The 16,301-nt window shown below is 44.4% G+C and overlaps 1 protein-coding gene across 1 annotated transcript in view; it reads right to left on the reverse strand.

Annotated features, from left to right (window-relative positions):
• CD83 (CD83 molecule) overlaps positions 1-13,090 on the reverse strand; it is a 14,820-nt gene extending 1,730 nt beyond the window's left edge. The window contains 5 exon segments of the mRNA XM_009895809.1: positions 237-340; positions 455-671; positions 12,307-12,513; positions 12,516-12,607; positions 13,030-13,090. Of these exon segments, the coding sequence (XP_009894111.1) occupies positions 237-340; positions 455-671; positions 12,307-12,513; positions 12,516-12,607; positions 13,030-13,090 (681 nt within the window).
• Between the last annotated feature and the right edge of the window lie 3,211 nt (positions 13,091-16,301).

Below are 16,301 nucleotides of genomic sequence, written 5' to 3' on the forward strand. Positions count from 1 at the left end.
TAGATCGGGGTGTAGTGAAATGTTTTATTTCTTTGGAACTCCATCCAGTGTTCCTCACGCACTTGAGTTTCTTCTGACTTTGAAAATACCATGTGAGTATTTAAAGGATTTGATCATAAATTAAGTATGAACACCAACTTCTGACTGGCTGTGTTAAGGTGGTGCTAGCAGAGAAAACGAGTGGGATTTTTTGGTTGGTTTTTGTTGATTTGTTTATGAGAAAGGGAATTACTTACACAGGTAAAAAAGATGAGCAGCAAGTAAAAGATCCCAAGGCAAGTCAGCATGAAAAGCTCGGTTTTGTATTTTTTTAGTTTTTCATCTTCTATTCCAGGGCAACCTAAAACGTAAAGCAAGGTGTTAACATTGTTCTGGTGTTTATAAAATATTTTTAAACTATTACCTTCATGAAATGCCACATGGAGGATAGGACAGTCAAGAGTCTGTACTGTACCTGTTACTTTTAATGTGACCATGCTGCTCAGATTGCGTTCTCCATTCTGTTCCCCCAAAATGCACTTATATGTCCCACTGTTTTGGCTGGTCACGTTTTTGATCTTCAGTGAAAAGAAGGTGTCATTGGAGAGCTCCAGGGACCCCCCAAGTTCTTTTGGATAATGAGATTCCACATCAAGGACTTTCCATACTATTCCTTCGCCATCGCCAGCCATCTGGAAAGCAAAAACATATTTCTCTTCTTGGGCAACAGTGTCATCCTGAGTTTTAGGGGAAAGAGAGTTTTAAAGCCAGCTTATGGCAGAAAATGCAGAGGCTGAACAGAGGCGGGGGGGAAGCACTTCAAAAGCATCGAATACGTTCATGCTCACCATCAAAAAGGATTTGCTTTTTTTGCTTAAATAGGCACTGTATTTCTAAATAGATACTATAGAGCTATTCTGTAACAGCTTCTTAACCTGCCTCACCTGGACACAATCCTGGTGGAGACGTAACATGACAAAAGGCAGTGGCAGAATTTGCTCTGACGGTGTCTACGCAGAGGCCCCAGAAGAGTTCAAACAGCGAGAGACAGTCCACGGGGATGGTGCTCAGGCAGCAAAAAGCAGCCTAGCCAGCTGCTGAGCGGTGGCTCTGAGGACCAGGTGTCCCCAGGAGAGGGTGGCAGCAGGCAGGTAGGCTCCGCCGCTGCCTGCGCTTGCCCTGCCAGCACGCTTGCCGCCATGCGCGGCTGGGAATTATTAAACCTGCCGGCCCCAGCAGGCACGCCGCAGTACGCTGGCTCTGCCAGCCACGGGCTGGCATCCCCCCAGCGACCCTGGAAGCCCCGAGGTCTGTGTGGGAACGCAGCCTTGGAAACTGCACTGCCCTGTGCCAGTTTCTGTGCAGTTGACCCCTGAAACCACGGTGCCTCTCTGGGGGAACCGGGGGGGTTTCCCCCCTCCCCTCCTCTCCGCTCTTTGTTGGAACCGAAGAACAAAAGTGGCTTCAACTCCTTCAGATTCAGTTGCGTGAAGGTCACAAGCAGGTTCTGGTGCACTTGGGGAGCATTTGTGTGTTGAATTTCTTAATTGTAACCAGAAGAGCTACATTCCTTGGCATTGCTGAGAGGCTGCTGGAGGAATGAAGTGTATTCCCAGAACAGTTTGTACTGCAGGGCGATAGGATGCACTGAAAATGACAATTGGCTGAGAACCACAAAGAAGAGAGAAATCACTAACTTGATTTGAAAGATGGGAGAAGGGTTTGAATTAGCCCATGTCCATTCTTATTCATCGACGGTTGCTCCCTGGGATTCAAGGCAGCGTGCCCTCCATGAAGGTTTCCCGAGTAATGAATTCAGTCTTTCTGTGGACCAGCAGAGCCAGAGCCAGCTCATATAGTCCAAGGCTGAGCTTTTCAGCCAAAACCTATAACTAATGTAAGCCAAGGCTTTTTTATTTTTATTATTTTATTTTAATAGACACATTTTTTGGGTTGCATGTTGGTGCTTACTTTCTATCAGTATAGCTACTGCATCAGGGTATAAGCGTTACACTGTAAGTTATTAAAATTAACACTACTTTCTCATACTGAGGCTAGAAGTATCTGGTTTCTTTTTCATGGGGAAAAGCGTGAGGAAAGCGTACTCAGGAGTCTGGAGAGAAATGTGGGCCTGATGCTCCATTATACTCTGCTACTTTTGCAACACTAAAATGGTGTAAAACAAGCTGCAAGTTGGGGAACTTTTCAGGAACTGGGGAATCAGAGTAAAGCACAAGATTTTCATAATTGTAAAGATCCCTTCTCAGAAAGGTTTGGGGGTTTTTAGTGCATCAACTGAAACACAGAGCAGTAATTCCCTGGGGCTTTCCACACTTTACCCAGCAAGAGGGAAGAAAGTACCTTCTTCCTTTTAATCCCTCAGTAAATTTACCCCAGCTTCTCTTTCTTACAACGCTTAGTCCCAAGCAGCTATGAGACAAGCAGTATCTACGGTGGGTTTCAGGCTGTAGGGACTTCACTGCACTACAAGGATTTAGAAATTTTTGGGCCCTGCACATTGTCAGAGATGTGGCCAGAAGAATCCCGATACCCATGCTGGGCTCAGCTCTGGTTACAAGTGGGTCAATAGCAGTTAAGTGGATAGAGTTGACCTCCCTCAGATCTAATTTTTGCCACTCTCCCTTCCCTTACCATCCCCTTCCTCAGTGAAATTTAAAACCGCCCACAGGGCAATAAAGAGAACCAGCCTGGCTGCCCTTCATATTGCCCTAAAATCCAGATAGAAGGTCTGAACTACACACAGAGAATTAGTTTTGGTTTTGTTTTGTTTTGCTTTTTTTTTTAATTCACTAGTAGCATAAATAATTGCTGTCTTGGGTGGTAAATGGTGCTGTGATTCTTGTGGCTGAAACCTGGGAATCAGAAAACACTTTGATCTTTCTGTATGCAATTGTAATCACCGCTGCTAATATAAGGGAGAAGTAAATTAAGTCCATCTATCCTGTGCCTGACCATGCACTTATTCCCAGTGAGATTTTTGGTAAATGATTTAACTTTCTTATTTTATGGGGACACTGACGGATAGGATTGATTATTGCCTCCAAAGCTTTTCAAGGTGCTCAGTTGCTGTCACAAGCACAGTGACAGTGACCCTGGAGACAACAAAGTCAGAACCTTGCCTTGCACAGACCCACTCTGTGTACGGCAAAGCACTGTCCATGAAGCTGCATGAACAGCCTTTCCCCAAAACAGAAGAAAAAGTTACCTTGTGGCCTACTCTGGCTCCCTCACCTGGGGAGAAACCAATGATCATCTGGATGGGGGTCGTGAACCTTTGCATTCGGAGGGGAGGGGCGGGGGGGAAGAACAGTTCATTTGCATGGGTTTAATTCGTGCTTTGTGTGCCTCTCTTTATCCCTTAAATCTTTACTGAAGGGCAAAGGCAGGCAAAGCAGTCCATGCTGGTGCTGGTGTGCCCAGCAGCCTCCTTACATTTTTTAGGCTACAGAGACATCTGGTGGCATTTTTCCAGCCTCTACACACAGCGCATCCATCCCTACTCAGAGGTCACAGCAACCCTTTCTCTCTGATGCCTGAACCAAGACTTTTTCCACTGCAATCTTATCTCCTATTATCTTATCAAAAAAAAAAAACCAAACAAACAAAAACCAACCCATCAATACCTCTCTTTTTAAATTCTCTAAGTAGCAAGGAAACATCTAAGCAAATTTGCAGAGTGTGTCCCCATATCCCAGCTGTGTAAAAGGAAGTCCGTGAGATGCTCAGTAAGGTCATCATTCTGCCTCTTGCTCTATTCAAACTAACCTCTTTTCCCCCCAAACCTAATTAAAATTACAAAAATGCCACTTTGTTTGCCACCTCCTGTGAATTACTTGGCAGACTCTCACTAGACAGATCATTTCGCAGCTCAAGCTCCTATGATAATCCACCACTAATTCATGCCAAGTGTCCTCCAGGTGATACCACAGCCCAAGGTAAATGCTAGGGGTTTTACCTAATTAATTCCACACAAGCTTAGAGGGATCGAAGCGAATGCTGTTGGTGGGAGCAATCCACCTGTGTAGGGACCATCCTCTTCTTTAATCAGCGACAAAATACTTTCCACCCACATTTCGTTTGCATTTCATTTCCCTTCCGCCGCGCTGGCGAGCGAGCTGCAGCACGCCGGCTCCCCCGGCTCCCCACCGCCAACGGGAGGAGGAAAGGGAGGTGGTCTTTTCCTGCTCCCACGTTTGCTGTTAATGGCTTTACCAAAATTCAAAAAGCAAATCATGACCCGTGCGAGCACCGGTAGAAATGCTACTGAATCTATTTGCATAAAAAGGGTCTGGTTGCCATGCTGGCTGCTGGGGGTTACTGAAGCAAGAATTTTGCTGGGAAACAGGGACCTGCAGCCTGGCAGCATCATTCCGCCTATCGCATAAATAATTGCTGTCTTGGGTGGTAAATAGTGCTGTGATTCTTGTGGCTGAAAACTGGGAATCAGAAAACACTTTGATCTTTCTGTATGCAATTGTAATCCCCGCTATGTAAGGGAGAAGTAAATTAAGTCCATCTATCCTGTGCCTGACCATGCACTTATTCCCAGTGAGATTTTTGGTAAATGATTTAACTTTCTTATTTTATGGGGACACTGACGGATAGGATTGATTATTGCCTCCAAAGCTTTTCAAGGTGCTCAGTTGCTGTCACAAGCACAGTGACAGTGACCCTGGAGACAACAAAGTCAGAACCTTGCCTTGCACAGACCCACTCTGTGTACGGCAAAGCACTGTCCATGAAGCTGCATGAACAGCCTTTCCCCAAAACAGAAGAAAAAGTTACCTTGTGGCCTACTCTGGCTCCCTCACCTGGGGAGAAACCAATGATCATCTGGATGGGGGTCGTGAACCTTTGCATTCGGAGGGGAGGGGCGGGGGGGAAGAACAGTTCATTTGCATGGGTTTAATTCGTGCTTTGTGTGCCTCTCTTTATCCCTTAAATCTTTACTGAAGGGCAAAGGCAGGCAAAGCAGTCCATGCTGGTGCTGGTGTGCCCAGCAGCCTCCTTACATTTTTTAGGCTACAGAGACATCTGGTGGCATTTTTCCAGCCTCTACACACAGCGCATCCATCCCTACTCAGAGGTCACAGCAACCCTTTCTCTCTGATGCCTGAACCAAGACTTTTTCCACTGCAATCTTATCTCCTATTATCTTATCAAAAAAAAAAAACCCCAAACAAACAAAAACCAACCCATCAATACCTCTCTTTTTAAATTCTCTAAGTAGCAAGGAAACATCTAAGCAAATTTGCAGAGTGTGTCCCCATATCCCAGCTGTGTAAAAGGAAGTCCGTGAGATGCTCAGTAAGGTCATCATTCTGCCTCTTGCTCTATTCAAACTAACCTCTTTTCCCCCCAAACCTAATTAAAATTACAAAAATGCCACTTTGTTTGCCACCTCCTGTGAATTACTTGGCAGACTCTCACTAGACAGATCATTTCGCAGCTCAAGCTCCTATGATAATCCACCACTAATTCATGCCAAGTGTCCTCCAGGTGATACCACAGCCCAAGGTAAATGCTAGGGGTTTTACCTAATTAATTCCACACAAGCTTAGAGGGATCGAAGCGAATGCTGTTGGTGGCAGCAATCCACCTGTGTAGGGACCATCCTCTTCTTTAATCAGCGACAAAATACTTTCCACCCACATTTCGTTTGCATTTCATTTCCCTTCCGCCGCGCTGGCGAGCGAGCTGCAGCACGCCGGCTCCCCCGGCTCCCCACCGCCAACAGGAGGAGGAAAGGGAGGTGGTCTTTTCCTGCTCCCACGTTTGCTGTTAATGGCTTTACCAAAATTCAAAAAGCAAATCATGACCCGTGCGAGCACCGGTAGAAATGCTACTGAATCTATTTGCATAAAAAGGGTCTGGTTGCCATGCTGGCTGCTGGGGGTTACTGAAGCAAGAATTTTGCTGGGAAACAGGGACCTGCAGCCTGGCAGCATCATTCCGCCTATCTGCATAAAGCTACCCATTAAGAAAATTAAACAAGAAAGGGAATGTGAGTTTATGTTTATTGTCACATATACATTGGCTGGCGGCAATGTCTGTGACAGGCTTTTCCAGAAACCAGGTGGTGGGGGCTAAGTCTGTTGCTTTCCATCACCTCCACAGCAATGCGAGGAAATGCTACCCCCAGGGGCTGACACTGTCCAACACCATTAATGACCTGGACACTGGGACAGAGCATGTGCTCAGCAGGTTTGCAGATGATACAAAGCTGGGAGGAGTGGCTGATACACCAGAGGGTTGTGCTGCCATCCAGAGGGACCTTGGCGCATTGGGGACAGGGACTGACAGAAGCCTCGTGAAGTTCAACAATAGGAAGAATAACCCCAGGCACCAGAACAGGCTGGGGCCAACCTGCTGGAAAGGCCCTGCGATAAGCCCTTGTGGCAAAGAAAGCCAACAGCCCTCTGGGCTGCACTAAGCGGAGCATCTCCAGCAGGCTGAGGGAGGTGATCTCTCCCCTCTGCTCAGCACTGGTGAGACACACCTTGGAGTGCTGGGTCCAGTGCTGGGCTCCCCAGCACAAGAGAGACATGGATATACTGGAGAGAGTCCAGTGAAGGGCCACAAAGATGATTAAAGATTTGGAGCATCTGACATATGAGGAGAGGCTGAGAGAGCTGGGACTGTTCAGCCTGGAGGAGACAAGGCTCAGGGGCATCTTATCAATATGTAACTGATTGCCAGGGGGATAAAGAAGCTGAAGCCAGACCCTTCTCAGTGGCCTCCAGAGGCAAGACAAGAGGCAATGGGTACAAACTGAAATATAGAAAATTCCATTTAAGCATAAGAAAAACCTTTTTTACTGCGGTTGAACACTGGGGTGGGCTGCCCAGAGAGGGTGGGGAGTCTCCATCCTTGGAGATATTCAAAATGCGACTAAACACAGCCCAGAGCAACCAGCTCTAGTTGCCTTATTTTAGTGAGTTTAATTGAAAGTTATTCTAGTTCCCAAAAGCTTGGAAACACTTGGTCTAAAGAGGTTGACATTTTCCCACATGTATTCTCTAGTCAATTGACTGATTCGTCTTAAGTTTCTCCTAGCCCAGAGCTTTTTGGTAAGAATAGTGGTGGTGATCCAGTGGATATTAAAATGGGATGGGTTTGATTGAAAATACCACTGAGCTGATACATTTCTGTTCTGTGACTGGAGGAATTACAAGAAACAGGTAGAATAATTAGGCCTCCAAAATTTAAGTGCTCTTCAGCAAATATTTCTTTCTCAGAGACCTAAAAACAAGGTGGAAGAAGGAGAAGGAACAATTTCCTTGGTCCTAGCTGGCTGGGTTTTAGCTGCAGTTTTGAAAACTGCTACAGCATTACATGATAGTGCCACTAAACAAAGCCAATTCACACATACTGTAGTATTTGCACCCAACTAACAATCAAAACTTAATTTTATCATATATATGTAAGAGCAAGCGGTTGTTAAGTTAACTCATATTCTCTGCTCTCATTAAATATCTTTTTTCATCAAACTTTTCCCAGACTAAGGTGGTACGTTGGCTCCCAGGTAAATCAAAGTGCCAATATAAGCCACTTTTCTGATAAAAGCAAATTTTTATTTCAAACAAAATGGTTCAGGTCCAAAACTGATGTCAGTTTAAACTTTATTTTTTTTCTTCTGAAGGTGGGATGATTGTAAAAATGGTGTAGTTTAAAATTACACTGGGAATAATGGCCAAATTGAAATTTCTGACTGCTAAAGAGATCTAAAAAATATATACAGCCAGAAGGAATTCATTTTCTGAAGCAAAATATCTAGAATTCTGGCAATGCTTGATAGCCAACATATAATGAATCACAACTGAGCTGAAACCGCTTAATAGGTGTATTTTTCAGCACAAAAGCACTTTCACATTTGATTACTGCTGAAGGTGCATCCATATGGTTCCTATACAGTGTCACATAGAGATACCAATGTTAAATTTGAAAAAAACAGACATAAATTGTGGTCAATTGTGAGTGAATTCTGACTGTGCTTTAGAGGAGAAAAAGGAAGAAGAAAAGAAAAACCAAAACCCAACCCCAAAACAACAGCAAAGGAACCGCATGTGACACATGAGCCAGCTGGAAAAGCCCTCTGACTCAGTCACACAGCCTCTTTATTGTTTTTTGGTTTAGCTAAGGGCATCCAGCGCTAGCTCATGTCAGGCAAAAGAATTGTTTTGGTCATGAAATCATTTCCACTGCTCCTTTCTTGTCTAAATCATCAATGTGTTGGAGCTACTTGGAGCTGAATAGATGCCTGAGGAGCATTTCACTGCATTTCTTCAGGTATGTTAGAAATTAGACTGAAGTAATTTAGCAACTATTTACTTATGCTAATAGATAATAGCTATGCACATTTAGCAAAAGTAATTTCCTTTGAAGGAAGGTGTGATTAATATTAAATATCTGTAAGGTTTATTCTGGTTTTGTAAAATGACTTCCCCCTCTCTGCCACAATTTTATATTTTTCAGGGAAGTGTTATAAAGTTAACAGACTTCTCTCCACTGAAGCACAGCCTTCTTTCCTCTTCCTCAAGATTTGTTTTACATTAAGACTTTTCTGGCTATCACATGAGCAAAGTAGCAAAATATCCACTGGGACTTCATTTGTGTGTGTTTAAACTCAAGTTTTCAAACTGGATATAAAGTGATAGTTATGAGGTTTTAGGAAGTGGTTCTCATTTTCAATGTGCTACACAAAGAGAAACTGTTCATTTTTCAATAGCCCTACAAGGCAGAAAGGTAAGTAAAGTTTCATTACCTAGATTCTTCATAGGTGGGCCGTACAGATTCAAACCAGTATTTCCATGTACAATTCCCAGTGCCTGGGCACTTATGCAAAAGTTCTCAGTTGGCAAACTTCCACACTGCTCATATACAGTTTTATGGCATGTAGGTTGCTCTACAAACCCTGTAACTTTTCCACGGCCACATAGTGAACGGGATGAGAGCTCTACCAGGCTGGAAGAGGACTTGGTGCTCTATCTTCTCCCCAGCATGCTAGGCCTGCCTACCTCAAGTATTTCTAACTAAAAATCATTTTGTCTGAGCTGACTGACTGTGGTCCTGTTTCTGCACAGACCTACTTACACATGTGACTTCATGCACGCGAATACTCTAATTAGCTCCAAGGATACTGGGCACACGACAGGTTAAACACATGCACACCTTTTTGCAGTGCGAGACATTAGCAAAAGCGAAGGAACTGTTGAATGCAATCCTTACATCCAGTTGGATTTTGATACCATGATATTAACTCCTTTAAACAATTATTTCTCCATACAGAATTGAAAAAGCAAGTACTTTTAAATAATATTTTTTTTTTTTTTAAAAGCAGATCGTAACAAACTATTTAAAAGCACCCCTTAGCTGGTCAGAGGATGCAGAGGTGCCAGCGAGATGGAGTTTTTTTGCCTAGCGTTCACGCTGCTCAAACAGCCACACGTGCAGCACTGTAATGTTGTCGCCATCATTTTTTTAAAGCAGCAGAAGCAAAGGTTAATTGCTTGCATTTACTGCATAGTTCAAAGTGACCTCATACAAAAGATTTAGCCTAACAGCTGCTTGAACTTTACAGTCTGAAATTTCATACCATTTGTTGGAATTACCTTTTAATTAGCCCTTTGGGGGTACACGTAGTGTTTATTGATTAATCCTTCAGTAGTTGTTTTTTAAATAACAGATTAATTGTCTATGTTGGGTAGCCAGGTCATGCTCTGCCATTTCCTCACCCTCCTTTTGCAGTGTTGGGTGGGGCCAGCAGCACACAGCCAAAGTCAGGAGAAAGGAGAGAGGAGGAGAGGAGAGGAGAGGAGAGGAGAGGAGAGGAGAGGAGAGGAGAGGAGAGGAGAGGATCAAGCTGCCGCCTATTTAGCTAGCCCCACCAGTAGAAGTATTGCTTCTTCAGCACAAAACACAGAGCCTAAATTAATTTTTCCTGCTGAGAGTCAGGCTTTTTAGCTTTGCTGCTGTGTTTCTCCTAATATGGTTGTGACTGTGGCTTGGGCTAGCGTCACCAAGAGTGGTGTTAACTGCCTGTCCCCACTTCCCACCTCTCTTCTGGGGTGAGTAACCAAAAGACTACAGTACCACAGTTGGTGCCATCAGCCCCCGAGGATGGTGGCAAGAGTTGAAGACTCTTAGATTTGCTAGATTTTGTTACTTCTTGTAGTTTCAACAATGCCAGCAGAGAAAAAAGCATGAGGTCCTGTCATGATGGGCAGTCTTTTCCTGGGTAAAATGGTTGAAGCAGGAAGAGCAAGGAGACCATGGAAGGAGCGGGGATTGGCGAGACGGGGCAGGGGACATGCAGTGGCAGTCTGGACTGTAACAGCCTAACTGCTGCAAAGGGAAGCAGCACTACTGAGGGCTGCCAAGGAAGGGGCACACACAAAAGGCATCATCAAATACCACCCTCCCCTGCGTGTGCAGTCATTTTGTGCCCAGGTGGAACTGTAAAGAGCTATGAGACAATACAGAATTGGGTTTAAAGGGTTTCCTTACACTCTTTCATCAGGGCAATGGCTTTTGGCTCCTGTTTCCTGCCTGGCCCTCCCAGCTGCCACTGAACTCACAAGGCCATGCTTCTGGAGGATCCCCACACTTCAGCCTGCTGGAACTGTTGTCGTGTTTTTTTGACTTCCAACACTGGCTTGGGGGACAATTTTTGGGGATCCAGTCAACCTCTCTGTTTATTCCTCCCCTGCCCCTTAGCACTTCTGTTCAACTCCTCCAGGTCCACCAGACTGCATGGTTTGCCTGCAATGAGCTCCCTGACCTGCCATGGCTCTGTAGGAAACATGGGGCCTTACACAATCAGCATGTATCTGTATGGAAAATACATGTCCTTATCCAGCTTTTGAAGCAGAAAGCAAAAAAGTGTAAGTTGATGCCTATCCCAGCTCCCATAGTAATGTTCAACCAAATGCATTATTCTCTACTTTCTGTCTCCCACCCGTACTTAGTTCAGTATTTTGGAAAAATAAGGAGACTATAGATGCTGCAGTTGCTGATGGGCTGGTAGCCAGATGTTCGAAACAGCTCTTTCAGCGTTAGGTACCTTTGGATTGCAGTTGTCATCTAGTCAGTAGGCAGATGCTCATTGTTGTACTAGCACTGAAACTCAGATGCATTGCAAGTTTCAACCACAGAAGCCCTATCTAATAACACTGTTTGTTGGTTTACTGTAGGGAATAATTTTAAAACTATATCTGACCAAACTGCTGGGAAGCCAAGGCCGTGGCCTTATGTTCTGGCAGAGATGAAGTAAGAGTTTCACCCACCAAAAATACGTTTTTTTCCCTTCCTTCCACTGCTCTCCCATCACATGGGAAAGTAATTCAACTCTGTAACCCACAAAATCTTTATTCACAGATTGATTTTCCACTACTACAACAAGCAACAGAGAACTGACTTAACAGGCAAACAGAGGACCACCAGGACTGGCCCATGGATGGTGAATGGGGGAGAAAATCTTCCTTTTTTCCCCTGTTAATTTGGCTCACACCGTAAGTTGAAACTCTACACTGAGATGTGAATACACGGTGCTATACAGCAAGTCAAAAGCCACTTCTTCAACCACTGGGCAACTCTGCCTCTCTTTCTATGACAAATCTTGAAAGTGTTGAGCAGGACTTTTCTGCTCATTAGCCATTCGATCCTTGTAGCCGTTTCTGCAAATAGGTGGTCAGCAGGGTTCTCCTGCTTTGGAGATGGGAATTCTGAATCAGGGCAGTCAAGATGTGACTTTTACTTTGTGACTGCAAAGAGATAACGCAGAATTTCTAGCTCTCCACCTGCCTTCTGCATAGCCTGCCCTTAAGCCCATCCCCACTAGCCAAATCTTCCTAAAGAATAGCAAGTACTTGTTTAGTTCTTCCATTTCAAAGAAAAATCAGCCCCTGTTTGGGGGAAGATTAACCAAGGGACAACATCATTGATGCTGCAAGGTTTAAATACCATTTTTTGCTCTGAAGAAAAATCCTGGAAAGACTCCTCTTCAGAGTAGTATTTGGCAGGCTGTGTGTGGGGCACCACCTGAATTCTGATCCTTGGAAACCAGCAATAGTTAGATAGAAAAGCAGGCCAAGAGCAATTCAAGGATCACACTCAAATAGCCTGAATACAATGACATGGAAAACGCCTGTTCTCCATTCTCAGCTCAAATGCTTTCATTACTGCCTTATCTCTGCTGCACTGACAGGAGGATGCCTTTTCATAAAATAACCCATTTTTCACAAGACAAGCCAGTATCAGGTAGGAAAGCAAAGCAGACTGCTTGAGTAACTTAGGCTTTTTTCTTACTTTATACCAAGATGCTGTCTGGTAGGTGATTGAGGAGTCCCGAAGAACTTTACAGGGCAGCAGCACTTCTTCGGTACACCTCACAGCAATGTCTGGGACCACCACAGAAACCCCATGGATCAAACACCAAACTGCAATGCACAGATACACATCACTTTTAAAAAAGGTAATCCTTCCTGTCTTCCCAAAACATATCCCCACAAAATAAATCTGAAAGACTAGAAAGAAAAATGCAAGGCTCCCCACTTACCGTTGCACAGGATGATGAACAGAGCGTAGACTACCAAAGACATGGCTTTTACTGCTTCAAATCACAGAGCAGCTACAGCGTGCCTCTTTGCAGGACAGACTGTGAGAGCAGAGTGAAACTGCTACTGCTTCTGGAGTGATATTTCTGGAGGCAGCCTGGGGAATCCCCCAGACAGCTTATCTTGAAGCTCCCCGTCACAGGGAAAATCCCTACGTGTAGAAGCTGGAGCTCCTCCCATTAAATCTGTTAGGTCACTCCCATTTCTGCAACTGCCTGCACTGGTAGCACCGCAACTGCCTTTTTTTCTTCTTTTTTTTCCCCCCTCTGTGTCGATCTTAACAGAAATAAGGCCAATCATGGGGGGCTGTGGATTGCTGTGAAGGGCATCAAAATCATCACTGAAAGAATCTTTCTCCTGAGTGAGAAAACCACAGGGGAAAGGGTTTGTCAGCCTCCCAAAATCCCCTCCCAACCTTCTTTCTGCAGCTCTGACAGAACAGTGTCTGTGCAAAGGTTGGCCATATGAAGCGACATTTCTGAAACCACGTTTAAGCCCTCAGGTCATATAACCACAAGGACACTGTGACTTGGGTCTAAGGGCTAAGCAGGAATTTACAGCATGACTGAGCAATACAAACTATATTTCTGTAGTGTTACGTGTGTAACTCCCCATGTAGGCACTCATGATGTAGAAGCAGCATCTTTCTCAGTGTATTTTGTCATTTTCAAGACAAGCAGGGGCAGCTAGAGTGACATAATTCTACCTAATTAGATGTTGGAAAATTTCCTCTTGAAAAAAGAATCAAGGCAACTCCCAGAAGAGGAATCGTTTGGACATCCCCTCTAGATACCTGAAAAAGGAAAAAAAAAAAAAAAAAAAAAAAAAAGAAAAAAGAAAAAAAGTCCTCTTCTTGTGATCTGTAAGAGCTGTTTCCCCCTGGAGAATTTTTGAGGAAGTCTGACGCTGATCACAGAACCATTTACAAATCATGAAACTCTGAAAGTTGCTGACATGTTATTTTTGGAAAACAGTTCTGGCTGCTGTCTTTAGGCTACTGAGATCATAGTGGAGGGGCTTTTTTGAGTTTTGATGGGTGAAGAGTGTATGGTCAGCCACTTTTGAAAACCAGGTTCCTGGAAGCCACATCAGGCTGGGCATCCTAAAGCCAAATCACCTCTAGAAAGCTTTGTGAAGAAAAGTCAGTTAGACATGTCCTCAGAATGCAAAAGTCCAACTCAGATGGGTAAATGCTGTGGGTGGGTAACACTTTTGGAAACTCCAATCTGTTCTGTGAGGGAAGTCAGACAGCAATTTCTCCAGGGGCCTTGCTGTTGAAATAGCCTACTTATATTTGAAGCTTTTTGCTTCTATCTTCTTGACTGGCATAGTAAATATAACAGGCTCTAAGCTTTATTTTTATCTTTGTGCTTTCTGGTTTCAAGGACCTCAATCCATTACTCAGAAGATAGGTACAAGTAAAATGTAAATCCCAGTGGATCTTTCTAGAGGGAGAGAGAATGCTGAACTCTCACTTCTTTCTCCTGTGTGAAATAATAGAGCCCTTGAGAAGGCAGAAGGGGGGGCGGGGGGGGGGGTGGTGCTGAAGGAAATCTTGGAGAGAAGAGGGCTCCAGTTAATATATTTCACATCTGTTCTTCACTAAGATGATGGCTCTCCTGCCCCCATGAGTCAGTCACACATCAAGCCCACCTCCAAGAAGGGCACTCAGCTTTCACCCAAGTGCCTCTTTCTGTGAGTCCTGCAAAGCTACATATTTACCCTTCACAAACCAATCCAGAGGCTAAAACCTTCTCTACCTCCCCTTTCATCATGGGGAAACCACCAGTGAGCAAACCACAGTAAGCTGCTGCCCCTGCTGTGGGTCAGCCCACAGCAATCTTTCCCAAAACAGCCTGGCCAGATGTAGTCTGGAGGGGCTGTGGCATGCCTAAGGCTGAGGTCACAAGTTTGCCCACACAGAAGTGCACTGAAAGTAAGCATAAAGGGTCAGGCTTCAGTTTGATCTGGGAAATGTTCATGCCACACACGCTTGCCAAGGTGATGTTAAACAACATTCTTCCTCCGTTAGTTAAAATACAGGAGCTGGGACTCTTAAAAACACACGTTTTTTCCCTCTAGGACAGGCATAGCTTCAAGCAAAACAGTCCTTTTCCTCCAGAAGTATTTGCAAGTTCAGCTGCTGTTCCACAGCACAGTGTGTGAAGCAAGAGAGCAAGATATGAAAAACAAAAACTGAAACTCCCTTTGCTGGGTGAGGAGAAATCATTTGGTTTCTAAACATTCCCTGGACGGGATTTTTTCTTCAAGGAAACTTTGAACTGGGCTGTACTTTCCGTCCTAACTTTTAATACCCTTTATATTGTTTCAAAGAGCAAGCCTATTATCTCCAGAGACCTGGAATCTTCTTTGAGTTCCACTCCTGTCCGGAGCAGTGGAAGCAATGGGAGCTCAGCGGGACGGGTTTGGGTGTGGGAGTGAGGAGGCAGTGATTGCCTGTCTGCCTTCTCCGTGAGAAACAAATCCACATCTTTGCAGGGCCCTCAGGAACTGCAGGAGCTGCACGGTTATGTGAATAAGTGGAAGTCTATCGTTAAATGCATTGTTCTGTGGACCTAATGAGACCTGCTTCCCTACAGGTGTGTCCTATTGCCTCTTCCTCTCCTTCCCTCACCCGTACCACTCACTACACCAACAGGAAGCCCTCGATCTCACTAAGCAAGAAGCACCATCTGCTCTGCTGAGCCCAGAGCCGCACATGTGATGACTGACATTAGCAAGTACCATGTAGAAAGGCTGCATTCTGCCTACCTTTCCCTTAGCAAGGGCACTTACTTGGATGTCCATCTTTGACCCAGCTGCTGATTTTCATGAATTTCATAGCCACTTAGTTCTCTTTGAGGCCCAATCCTTCTGTCAATTTGATAGAAAGCAGGTTCAGAACATGCTGGCTGACAGACAGCCAGATGGCATGATCACAGAAATTTCATTCTCTGTGGGAAATGAGGCTAGAAGCACAAGGATGTGGGATGAATTCATGGGATAAGGTTAAAAAGTCAAGACTGTATATTTTTTTCAGTGTTGATAGAACCTTGAGAATGTTGTTTGTAGAATCGTATCCTTTTCCCTTGAACCAGGTAGGTATTGGCTCCCTCAGATACTTGGATAGTGGGTTTTTCTTATTTTTTATTCCAATGTGTGGCTGTAAAAGATATGTAAGACTCCTTCTTAATTCATGTATTTGCCCTTGAATGCCGGCATTTATCAGCAAGCACAGAGTTTAAAATAAGACAAAACCTTTGGTCTCTACAAGGACTACAGAGCTCTCCACAACGGAGGATCAAAGGTTAAGACAGAGGTGTCAAAACAGCATTTAGGATTTCTAGCAAGGCACAGATTTTTCTGTATAGGTATATGATTATCAAATATCCATTGCTCCACTGCATTTAGGTTCTTGATTTGAATAAGCTCCATCCATGCGCCTCATGTCTATTGTGAAGCCGCTGGTGAGGGGTAGTTGTTTATTTGCTTTTATTATTATTAATCTCCTGTGCAGCAATAAAAACTGTGTGCTTCAGCTCAACTGACAAAACCAGGAAGGCTTTTGGTTTATGTTTTAGTAGACAACCTTTTTTTTTAAACAATATACTGTGTGTAATGTGGCACTGTCAGCTGAAGGAACAGTGACAGAAGAATCCACAGCCACAAATGCAGAGCAGTCATGTA

Source organism: Charadrius vociferus, unplaced genomic scaffold (genome assembly GCF_000708025.1).
Source record: "Charadrius vociferus isolate BGI_N301 unplaced genomic scaffold, ASM70802v2 scaffold422, whole genome shotgun sequence".
Taxonomy (NCBI): Eukaryota; Metazoa; Chordata; class Aves; order Charadriiformes; family Charadriidae; genus Charadrius; species Charadrius vociferus.